Consider the following 12394-nt stretch of genomic DNA (forward strand, 5'->3'; position numbering starts at 1 on the left):
TTATCGACTCTCCACTAACGAGACGATGAGCTGCCGTCACCCCACTGCTGTGGTTTGGATTTTCAGGGGCACCCGGAGCCCAGGAGTTAAAGGCTTAGTTTCCAGGCCCAGGTGCTAGAGAGTTGGGGCGTGTGGCAGGGGGTCTAGCGGAGGGATGTGGGGCCATTGCGTGCATGCCCTCCAAGGGACTCTATCACACTGGTTCCTCCTGCTCCTGCTGCTTCCTGGCTCCAGGAGGTGAGCAGCCCTGCAACCCTGCATGCCTGCCATGCGCGACGTCACCGCAGTCCCAAAGCTGCGGGACCAAGAGACCCTCTGCCTGGGAACCAGCATAAACACTTTCTCCGTCTATGACCTCAGGGGCTTTGTCACCGACAGGACGCTCACACCCCTGTCTGTCCTCTGCCCACTCCTGCATCCCCAAGTTCACGTTCTCGAGGTCACAAAGACAGGTTTCTGAGCATGGATTCTGAGCCAGGCAACAAAGAGCGGCTCATCCACTGATGGACCTGACACAGCCAATCACCTTTAGGGAATCACCTACCACGTCCCGCTATGCCCTTAGCTGTTCCATTCATCTCTTGGCAGGACGTTTTGTTCTTATTTGCTTTTATTCTCTTTGAGATAGTGTCTCACTACTCGACCCAGGCTGGCCTTGAATTCTTGATCCGTTTGACTGAACCTCCCCAGTGCTGGCATGCACGTGCTGCCTTCCTGACTTAGCAGGACGTTGTGGTCGCTGGGCAGAGCCCCTGGGATCTCTCCCAGCATGCTTGGGTGGGGTACTCGAGTCTGAGAAACTTTGGTTCTTACAGCCCGGGAGCCTCCCTCTTGGGGGCAGGCAGGCACGGAGTCACGGATATGGACGGATGTGGCTGCGTTTTACCCTTATCCAAAGACCCTGAAGCTAAGTTAAGAGTTTTGGGATACTTCTGTTGGCAGAGGTAAAACCAAAGCAGCCTAGAACAAATTGTCGTGTGGTTATTAATGTTAACTCAATGAAGAATCATAATGAAAAGGAACAAGCTGAGCAATCTGAGCAAGCAAAAATACAGAACGTACAGGTTGAGAAGAGGATCATATGAAGTTCAATGGAGCCAAAACCCTGTGTCCAAGGACATAAACGGGTCAAGAGATGGAATAAAGGGAGAGGCGACCTCAGGGCAAGGACCCCACCCAGGTAACTTTCCAACTGGTGAAAAGGAATTAAAGACTCAGAGCTGGGTGCCGTGGAGCACACCTTTAATCCCAACACCGGGAAGGCAGAGGCTGGTGGACTTCTGAGTTTGGGGCCAGCCTGGTCTACAGAGCAAATGTTAGAATAGCCAAGTTCAGGCGGTAAAGGAAACCATGGGAGACAGAAACCTGGTAACGATGTAATTGAACAAGGGGGTCAAGTTCCAGCCCCAGCATGCAGCAGAACCTGGCAGCTTCAGCCACACGGTTCTGGCTTTGGAGTTAAGGATACAAGAAAGGCACTATAGAATCTCCCTCCACAACTAAGGAAAGCTGCTGAGGCCAGGGCATGAGTCAGGGGCGCCCCTGAAGGGAGGACCCAGAAAGACCATTGCGTGAAGTTGACGCCTAGATTGCCTTGGAGACCCCAAGATGTTAGAGACGCCAGAGTCGTGGGACACCTGGCGGGGAAAGCTGCCGGCAGGGAATGGGGCCAGCTCAAGACAAAGGAAGTCAGCAAAGATGAAAGGAGCTGAGGCCCTGAAGAGCCTTTCGACATCAGGGTGTTCAGTTGCTCACACCTGCATGGTCTAGGAAGCCTCACACCTGCATGGTCTAGGAAGGCCCACTCCTCTCCCCCCCCTCCAAACCCCACCTGCCAGGAGAGCCTCTGAAGACTCAGCATTCTTGGAGACTTTTGCACGTCCTTCCCTGATGCTGCCGCCCAAGTCCCTGCCTAGGTGCTCAGCTTTTGACCATCATACGTGGGCACAAACCCAGCTTGTGGCGGACATGTCATCACCCCTTGCCTGATGGAGAGGTCCTTCTGCTATTGATTAATGAATAAAACACCGTTTGGCTAGTGGCCAGGCAGAAAGGATAGGCAGGGCTACCAGATGAGGAGAATTCTGGGAGGTGTAGGCAGATAGCAGTCACCACGTAGGCCGCCAAAGGGGTAACAGTTCCAGACCCTTCTCTGGTAGGATAAGACCACAGTGATAGAAATGGGTTAATCATTAAGATAGAGCTAGCCAATAGGAAGCCCTAGTCACTGTCCAACAGTTTAATAACTAACATAGCATAGGTGTGTTTATTTGGGGCTCAAGGGCGGCCGGGCTGGTGGCAAAGAACCTCCATAACACTTGCCCACAATCTCTGAAACTTTCCTGCCCTGGCCTGGGCGTGTGACTTCTCCAGCCTTGATCTCTGGGACAGGGCAACTCGCCTGGGAGTTGCTTTGCTCAATAAACCTGCTGCTATACTTTTTCAGTGTTGGCAGAGAATCTCATTATTGTGGGGCAGAAAACCTATTAACGAAGAGTTAGGAGTTTCCACAGCTGGTTTCAGTCTTTCTTTGGTCCAGTAGTTCTTCACTCCCTCCCCTAAATGGTAATGCATGTCCTGTGCCATTATACGTTGGAAGTATGTGATTTGGGTTTTTGCTTTTGATTTTTACAGGGGATGGCAGTTAAGAGATTGCATGAATCTCAGAAGAGATTTTTGAACTTTAGTTAAGTTTGAGACTTACATATGAAGACGTTTGAAGTTGAACGGAATGGTCTTTGCATTATGACATGACTACAAGCCTTTGAGGTCAGGGAGTAGAATGTGGTGGTTTAACAGAAAATGGCCCCCAAGGGGAGTAGCACTATTGGGAGGTGTGGCCTTGCTGGAGGAAGTGTGTCACCGTGGAGGCGGGCTTACCGGTCTCCTATGCACAGGGTACCACTTCCTGTTGCCTGCTTATCAAGATGCAAGCAGCAACTTCTCCAGCACCACATCTGCCTGCTTGCTGTCATGCCCTACCATGACAATGGACTGAACCTCTGAACTGTAGGCCACTTAAATGTTTTCCCTCATGAGAGGTGACATGGTTTGATGGGGGACGTCCTTCTGTGTAATGTTTCTCTTATTGGTTGATGAATTAAACACTGTGGCCAACAGAGGTGCGGAGACAGGCGGGACTAGGAGACAAGGAGAATTCTGGGAAAGGTAAGCAGGAGAGCCCACCAGAGATCAGTGGCCACATAGCTGGCAAAGGAATTGCAGGTCTGGGCATTCTCTGGAAATGCCAAGACCACGTTGAATTACATACATTTACAGAAATGGGTTAATAATTAAGACAGAGCTGGCCAATAAGAAGCCCTAGCCACTGGCCAACAGCTTAATATAGCATCTATGTGTTCTCATTTGGGGCCAAAGTGTCCGTAGGCTAGGTGGGACCAGGCAGGAAAGAATCCTGCAACAATGGTCATGGTGTCTCTTCACAACCATAGAAACTCTAAGACGCACACTCAACAGGTGACTTCTGTCAGGGCAATGAACAGGGCACAGCCAGCCAGCCTAAGGTGAGTAAAGGGAAAAAAGAAGATGCCCCTCTCCTATAACTCATGCTGGCTGTGAAAGACAAAAATGTAAAGTTAAGGACAGACTAACCGGGAAAGCTAACCCAGACCAAATCTGTTCCTTGGAATTTGCTAACTTCCCCTCACAAGGCCCTGAGATAACAAGATACCAAGAATTCACACTGCCCTTCCTTTCCTGTGAGTCAGCAGGTGGTGAATAGGGTCCTTAAGAAACAAAAAGATAACTGTACATCAGGATTGCCCAGACAAGATTAATTAGCACACCCTGGGGCCCTAAGAGTCACATATTCAATGGACAGAGGGTCCCACCCCCTCCCTAAGCTTGTGGGTTTTGCCTTTAAATTAAACACCCGTGCCCAGGGGATGGTGCTTCTCTCTAGCCTGTGTGCTGGAGGAACCCATTTGCGCAAATGTTTCCTGTTCATTAAAGCCTCTTGCGTGTTGCAACGACTGGACTGGACATTGAGTTCTTGGGGGTACCGACCGAAACTGGGAGACTCCTCATTCTGAGGGTCTTACAGCTGGAGGGCGGGGGGGGGGCAGGTTTCCTGTCTGCATTGCTGGCCTGTAGAGTCATGCAGATGGAGAAGACGCTCCTGCCTGCCTTCTGTGGGTGCTAAGACCAGCAATGATGGCTAGGGGGACATCCTTGGAAAATGTGGGGTGCTAGCAATTGAGCTCCCATGTAAAAGGATGTCAGAGGAGCAGCTCGTCATCCCCAGCCTTCCTGTGCCATGTGGATGCTCAGTGACGATCAGAACCGACTCTGTGATTCCAAGGCCTGGCGTGAAATGAACACACAGGGCCTCTGAAGATGACCGAGTTTCAAGGTCATGGCAGTAAATACCAACTTGCCAGATGTGCTCACAGGTGCACAGTGGCATGGCGGCTGTGGCGTAACCAACCATGTTTGATAGATTTCAGGCCTGCTCCACAGGCAGGGAAGCTCAGGCCTGTTGTTTAAGACGTGGTCAGAAGTCCGTGGCTGGGGAGGCCATAGCAGGGGCGAACTACTGTTGTTTTGCTAAATGGACACAGTGTCGCTCTGCCTTCTAAATATTTATGATCACACTCAGAGACAAGGGCCGCTCTCAGCCGGAGCCAGAGCAGCTTCTGTTTGCAGTGGGCAGTAGTTAGCACAGCGACTCATAACTGGTCAAGCCAGTCAAAATTCCAGCATGTGGGGGGAGGGGATCACAAGGCCCCTCAACTATTCCTGGCTGCCGGGGGAAGGAGAGTCATTTTCTTCAGCAGTGGGGCCCCTGGTAAGTTACCTTTGCTCTAGTTAAATAGCCCCACCCCCACGCTCAGGGGAGCACCCCTAAGTGAACTCAGTCACGACAAAACAAGCAAGCAAAAGGACTTGAAAATAAGAGGTGGGGGGGTTTGGGAAGAAGAAGGGGCTCATGGGAGGGGGTGAAGGGGGAATGAAGAAGATGACCAAAACACATTGCACATCTGTACCAAGTTAAGAGCTGAAGTCAAGTGCGGGCTCCCGGAGCTTAGAGCCCTGTTACAGGAGCGGCCCACGCCTGGCTTTGTCAACCTCGTGCACTGACAAGTCGGCCCACATCCACCACCGGGGCAGCTCAGGTTAGCCGGACTGCCAGCCGCCGCCATCCCCCTCCCCCATCGCTCCCCCCCCCCGCCCACCCGCCACCCCCCATCCCGCATCAAGCCTGCCTCCGCCCCCACCTCCGGTTACCTGTGTGGCCTGCATGAGCTGCTGCCAGTGGCGGTCTCGGATGGCGGGGTTCTGCAGCTCACTCACTGCACGAAGGGAGGTGATCATGTTTTTCACGGTGTTGTCCAGCCCCACGAAGGCATCCCAGGTTTTCATCTCCTTGTCCAGGGACCTCACGTCCTTGGCGAACTTCTTACAGTCGATGTCCATCTGCTCCACATTGATGTCCTTCCACTTGGTCGTCTTCCAGTCGTCGATGCTGGTGTTGACCTGCGGGGAGAGCGATCCCGCGTCACCTCCCATCCTCCCTTGGCGACCGGCTCAGTCTGCTGCTGCAGCGTGTGGGGAATGGGAGGCGTGATGCGCTCTCTGGTTTTTAATCTTTCGTTTTTGAAGGTGTTGAGACAAACTCCATTAAAAAGGAAACTGCGACAAAGCTGCTCAGCAGAAACAAATCCCTCCAGGACCAGAGCTTCTTCAACCTCAGGGGCCTCGACTGACGGACTGACTGCTGCTACTCGACTGGGCATGCTCTTCGCCTGCCCTTGTCAACCGCGCTGGAATATTCCAGGCTTACCTCTGACAGACAGCTGCCTGGAACCGGAGTACGAGGAGCATGTTTTTGCTGTTGCTGTTGTGTTCAGTGTTTGGGATGCTTGTTACTGCATGATAACCTAGCTCATACTGACTAATAAGAACGTGATAGAAGAAACTTCATTCTAGACAGTAAGAAACACACTGGACAGACCACCAGAGAAAACAAAAAATTCGACCAAGAACAGAACCAGGAGATGGCGAGAGCCTGTGCCCTTCCATCCAGGTGTGCAAAAAAAAAAAAAAAAAAAAAAAAAAAAGGCTCAAAGCAGGAGGCCACTTGTCATCAGCAGAATCAGATGGTTGACAGCAGCAGCACTGGAGGAGGAGGGGCCTGGACTTGGCAAGAACTCGTGACCCAGAAAAGACCCAGCGCCTGCGGGATGTGCACTCGAGGACAGGAGACCTGAAACCTTCACCTCAACAGGACTTGGCGACCCTGCCTCTCAGGCAGTCTGAGTCCACTCTGCATCTGGTCTTCTTGTATGTCCTGGCTGGCGGGTTTTGACACCTTTTCCTGAGCTGCCTTCCTGGGCCAGGCTCCCTTTGGTGGTTTCTGCTATGGGAGCTGTCGTCCTCCTCAGACACCAAGTCTGCATGAATTTTGCACTTCCCATGTTGGTAAGAAGCGCCACCTGTCGTCTGTGAGCCTCTAGGGTGTGGTGTGTCGCTGTGGTAGCTCTAATGGATTCCTTCCTGTTGGGCTCTGGCTGGCTTGGAGACTGCCATGAAACCCAGGAAGGCCCTATCTAGAGCTTCCTGCTGCTTCTGCCTCCCTGGTGTGGGAGTGCAGGTGTGCATTCCTTAATGTCTTCTGGACATGGCCATCACGAATGAACTCACAGCCCACAAGAACCACAAGACGCATGATCTTTTTTGTTTGTTTGGCTTTTGTTTTGTTTTCAGGACACGGTTTCTTTGTGCCTCGGAGCCAGTCCTGAGACTTACTCTGTAGACCAGGCTGGCCTAGAACACACAGGGTTTCACTTGTCTCTGCCTCCCAAGTGTTGGGATTAAATGCATGCACCACCACCTCCCAGCAAGATGTGAGGGGCTCACAAGGCTTCACCCCTCTCTGAGGGGGCTGGGGGAGTCATATTCCTCAGTGGTGTGGCCACTGATAATTGCCCTTGCTGCTGGAGGAAATAACCTCACACCTATGTGCTATGAAGTAACCCTTCTATACACTGAAAGTATCTCTCTCATTGTTGATAAAAAGGGCAACTGACTGACAGCTGGGCAGGATGAAATTGGGGGAACACAGCTTGAGTCAGAATGCTGGGATGAGGAAGGGCAGGGTCAGAGAGCCGACAGCCTGATGCAGAGGGAGGAGATGAACGTGCCACGCTAATGAAGGTACCGCCACACGGCAGAGCGTGAATAAGGAATATGGGATAACTTAAAATGTAAGAGCTAGTTAGTAATAAGCCTGAGCTATTGGCTAAGCATTTATTAAGTAATATCAAGTCTCAGTGTTGGTTATTTGGGAAACGTCAGCCGGGACAGGAAAGCTCTACCTATTCCTATGCTTGGGCAAGCAACCTGAATTGTACTCAATAGGTCTCACATACACACATGCACACACCGGGCAAGTAGGAGGGGTCTTATTAAGAACCGATTGGAGGGAGAGAGGTGGGGAAGGAGGGAGGCAGTAGATGGAGATGGAGGGAGGTGATATTGCACAGAGCAAAGCTTATAATCAGAGGTCCCCTCTTGGTGCCATCGCAGCAGAGACCCCCCCCCCCCGTTCCCCCGCCGCCACCGCCGCCCATCCCACAAGGCCTAGCCTGCCTCACCATGATAATCATGTCCCAGAGCTCCTTCAGCAGGCGGACCTCCCTGTGGCAGGCCTTCAGCTGCTTGTAGTCTGGCACCGTGACCTCAAACAGGCTGGCAGACTTGCACAGTGCATCCATGACGCTCTCCATGGCCGAGATGCTTTTTTGTTGCTGGGATATGAGGGGAGGGGACATCAGTGGGCTGCCCCAGCCTGGGTGTCCCCAAAACTATGTGCCCTACCCTGCCCCCAATTCCTGCCTTCTTGGTCTCTCTCTCTCCTTTTTTTTTTTTTTTTTTTTTTTTTTCCTACCATGTCCCAAATAAATCTTCTCTGTCCTCCAGCTGCACCTTCCTGTTCCTTCGTGGAGATCAATGCTCCAGCCAAGATGGTGGCTGCCCTCTGTGATGCTCCCCCCCCCACCCCTCCCCCAGCCCCTGGGATGTAGTAAGCAGCAGCTTGTCTCTATAGACTCAGGTCTGTGAGGACAGCCTGTGAGGCTTGTGGGATGCCCGTATGGCCACGGGCGATGGTGACCCTGGAATAGCTTTCTAAGCAATGTCATAGAATAGAGGCTGTGTGGCTAGGAGAGGGAGGCTTGATTCTGCATGTGTGTACTTACACATGTATGCACATACACACACAAGCGAGTCCCCTGCATTCTCGTTTAACCCTATCTGCCAGAGTCAAGACTTGGGAAAAGACCAGCCCTCCGAGAGGTTGTTCCCAGAGCCACCACAGGGATCCGACACTGGGCATCAGTACCTTGTTCAGAGACTTGTAGGGGTCGGGGTCGCTGAAGGAGAAAGGGGCATCACGTCTGAACTTTTCCCTGAATTCATGCTGCTTGAGCTGTAGGAGCAAGGGAGGCGTACGCCATGCTTGGCTCAGAGCATCACAGCGTGCTGCAGCCGCCACGCACCCCCAGCCCCAGCCTGGGCCACCTCCCAGGCTACCTCAAAGTGCTGGCACTTGCGCCGGAGGATGTTAACCTCATTGGCCTGGAGGGGCGCCACATTCTGCTTCACCTGAATGGCCAGTTTCTTGGTGTTGGTCCACTGCTCTGGCAGTTCCTGTGGGAGGCAAAGGCCAGGGAGGTCTCTTTTATTTTATTTAAGTATTTAATGTGTCTGAGTGCCTGCGTGCATGGTCGGTATGTGGGCCACAAGCCTGCACTGCCCGGAGAGGTCAGAAGAGGGTGTCGGGTCTCCCTTGGAACTGCAGTTAGGCAGTTGTATAGCTGCCATGTGGGTACTGGGAACTGAATCCGGGTCCCTCTGCAGAAGCATCGAGGTCATCTCCCCAGCCCCTCATGCCTCCCTTTTTAGACTCTGCGGGCTCAGGAGAGACTTCTAAAGTAATGTGTTCCTGTCATCCCCACTCAGCCCCGGAATGACTAACCAAGAAGCTGTGTCCTCTGCCAACCGCCAACCAGAATCTTTTCTACTCTCTATCACATTCATCAGCCTGAACCCATCTACGCTGTACACTGGGCGTGCGCGCATGTGCGTTTATACGTGTATGGATGCCTGTGTGTCTAAGTATGCGTTTGTGCATGCGAATGCATGCGTGTGCCTGGGTGAGTACCTATATGGACAAACGTGCATGGGAGCACCTGTGTATACTTTTGTGCATGTCTGCCTGTATACCAGTGTATAACTTTAAGCTTTTCATCCAGGTATGTCCCACAGTCAGGTTAAGGACCCAGCATCAGAGTTAGAAAACAAATGGTAACATTCAGGCCGACAAACCACCCTATACGGGATGAGACATTCCTACACAGCTCACCTTATGAGGCGCCCTTACACCCCAGTTGCCCCCTTGCATGGCCCGGGAGCCGCTAGGAACTGGCCACATGCTTCAAGCCCCATGGCTTCAACGGACCTTGAGCAGGGCCACCCTGGCTGTCAGCACCATGGGGCCACGGGCTATGGCTCCTCGTCCCTTGCTATGCCTGAGTCATGGGTCTGGATAGTGGCTAGAGTTGGTGCACACAGGCAAGAGATGGGCCTGGTGGGAGGGAGGGAGGGAGATAATGGGCTGGGGAGGAGGTGGGGAGGACAGGGCCTCCTGGCAGCTTCCCTGAAGGGACTTGCTCCATCCTGCCTGCTCTGCCTATAGCCCAGCAGCATAGATATCTTCCATATGAACCATGAATGGCAGGGCATCCACAGCCTCTGGCCCCTTCTTCATTAACTGATCTCAGGGGCTCTCTCTGCCCTGGTCTCCGTTAGCTCTCACACCCAGCCAGAGTGATCGCCACACTCAGGAAGAGATGTAGGACGTGGAGTGATTTTAACCTCATGAGACCATCAGTAGGATGTTCCCAGCCTTGGGGGCCACCTTGGCCTTGTTCTCCGGGAGGATTCCATCTCCTGCCTCAGTACCTCTGGGAATCCAGAGTCTAGCAGGTGTGGAGCCTGCAGTGACCAGGCAGGCACAGCGCCCCTGGCACAGCTCCACCAGGACCCACCTGTAGCTTCAAGTAGGTCTCCTCCGGCATCTCCTCCCCGTAGGTCTTGAGCAGTTCGATGGTCTGCTTCAGGGGTTCAAACATGCTGTCAGTGGCCACCTGCCTCTCCTTGACCTTCATCAAGTGTCCCATCACCTCTACCAAGCCGTCATAGTCCCCCTCCTTGAGTGGCTTCTTGAGGCCGGATCGGGTGATGGTCATAAAGCTTTCCAGGTCGGTCAGACTGCGGAACAAGGGGCTCTCTGTGTGAGGGGCTCATATCCTCCTTGGATGCTCCCTCAGTGTCCGCTTAGTAAGGAACCTTGACCGCCATGCAAGGCGCCGCCTGGAGAGGGACACGACTGACCCCATATGGCCCCCTCATCCTAGAGGCCACAAAGATCCTAGCAGCTTAGACTGGCTAGATTCCTGAGCGCCTGCCATACATAAAGCCACAGCTCAGAGCGGCCGGCGGGCCCCCCCAGATGGGCTCAGCTGGAGCGCCTGCTCATGGCAATGCCGTCAATTCTGCCCATGCTACCATTACTGGTGGGGTCTTCTGACAGCCTTCCTGCCAGACCCAGGGCTTCCTCACGGAGCGCGAGGGGTGCAGCTTCACGTCCCCGCCTGGCTTCACCCTCCTACCTGCCCTGGACTGGTCCACACTAAAACCACATGCAGAAGTGCAAGGCCTCATTCACAAAGTCCCCGGAGTCTCTCCCCCACCTCCGCTGTCCCGGGGTCCCAGGGGGACTTGGGTGTCACAGTCGCGGGGTGGAGTCTCACCTGTTGATGACGTGGTTGCTCAGGTATCGCTTGAACAGGAAACTCCAGCGCTTGATGGTGTTGAGCAAGGCCTGCTTGAAGGGACGACAGTCGCACTGCAGCCAGCCATGGAAAACCTTCGTGTTCTCACACCTGGACACCTCCTCGTACAGCTTCTCATAGGAGTCAATCTGCCCAACACAGCCGTGGGCTCCGTCAGGCACCGCCATGTCTCCCCTAAGAGCCTGCACTGCTTTCTTTCTGGCTGTGAAGGACAGCCATGTGGCCCAGGGTGCCAAGACCACCACGCCACCTGCTAACAGAAGCCACTCCCACCACCAGACTAGAGGAGACCCAGGGGCAAGCGACAGGCCAGCCTTGCTCTGCCTCCTGAGACACTAGTGCCCCCCCCCCCCCGTGTGGCGAGGTGCGGTATGGCATGCCACTCCTCCAGGCCACACCAGCCCTGAGCACACGCACCTGTTGCTGAAACTGAGCCAGGCTGGGTGGCGTCTTGGGGATGGTGTCATCTATCCGGGTGTCCAGCTCCTCGGGGGTGGGCGCGTGCCCAAAGATGAGGAAGTTCTTCATAAACTCTTGTAGGTCATCCACCCAGAGGTAGGAGTACCTCTCGAAAGAGTCCTGGTACTCCTCAGCCACCTTCATGGCCCCAATGACCAGGCTAGACACTTCCTCCCGCATCTCTATGAGGTCTGTAATGTCCTCCAGGTCTGTCTGTAGGCATGGGAGTGGGGACAATGGATGGGGCTTTGGCCTTCTATGGACGAAAGGGCTGCTAAGTAACTGGGATGGGGAGCCTGTCAGTGCACAGTGCCCTCGGTGCGGGGGCATTTGGTCTCTCCCACCCCAAGGCGACTTCGGTGTCAGCTCATCCAGTCTGTATTTGCACAGGACTTGGCCGTGTGATCTGTGCTGGGATGGGCGATAGGGACACAGACAGGGCTCACACTGACTGCTGAAGGTGGGACTGGACATCTCTCAACTAAGAACAAAACCCAGGAAAGGGCCCTCTTGTTAAATTTCAGTAAATGCTATTTATGACGTATGAAGGTTGATTGGATCTGCACCGGGCCGTTTACGGGGGTCTTAAAAATTCCTCACTACGCTCTGTGAATATCTGTGGTCCAGGTTCACTCCCAGATGCAACCCTGCTCCAGCTAGCAACGCCAAGGAAAGCGGCATTCTGTTTTTGTACATCTCTACACGTACAAAACGATTTCTGTTACGTTTCATTTTTATATTGGTCATGATGCCTTCACTAGTCCTCACTGAGTAAATTTAAATCTTCTAATAAACACAGACACGTGCACATGCATCCCTCCCTCCCTCTGTGCACACAATGAGGCATGAACCTAAAGAAGGAAACACCTCCATGCTTCTTAATCAGACATTCCTTCTCTAAGGAGGCTCCCCCAGGACTCGGGAAGCAGAGGGAACACACAAGGGCCAGGAAACTCCTGACACTTACAGGATTCACACAGCTGGTCCCCAGGCTATTTGAGCAGTGACTTCTGGCAAGAGGACACTGCCTATTGGCAGGCTCTCCCGCTTACTGCCGG

The 12394-nt window shown here is 53.4% G+C and overlaps 1 protein-coding gene across 1 annotated transcript in view; it reads right to left on the reverse strand.

The window, feature by feature from the left end:
* Window positions 1–12394, reverse strand: part of Dnah17 (dynein axonemal heavy chain 17) — a 109041-nt gene that overhangs the window by 72652 nt on the left and 23995 nt on the right. The window contains exons 19-25 of the mRNA XM_051181598.1: window positions 11295–11549; window positions 10836–11005; window positions 10071–10293; window positions 8554–8670; window positions 8363–8449; window positions 7617–7769; window positions 5248–5496 (exon numbers count right to left, since the gene is read on the reverse strand). Coding sequence (XP_051037555.1) covers window positions 5248–5496; window positions 7617–7769; window positions 8363–8449; window positions 8554–8670; window positions 10071–10293; window positions 10836–11005; window positions 11295–11549 — 1254 coding nt within the window. The remainder of the gene's footprint in view (window positions 1–5247; window positions 5497–7616; window positions 7770–8362; window positions 8450–8553; window positions 8671–10070; window positions 10294–10835; window positions 11006–11294; window positions 11550–12394) is intronic.

This window comes from Phodopus roborovskii, unplaced genomic scaffold (genome assembly GCF_943737965.1).
Source record: "Phodopus roborovskii unplaced genomic scaffold, PHOROB, whole genome shotgun sequence".
NCBI classification, from domain to species: Eukaryota; Metazoa; Chordata; class Mammalia; order Rodentia; family Cricetidae; genus Phodopus; species Phodopus roborovskii.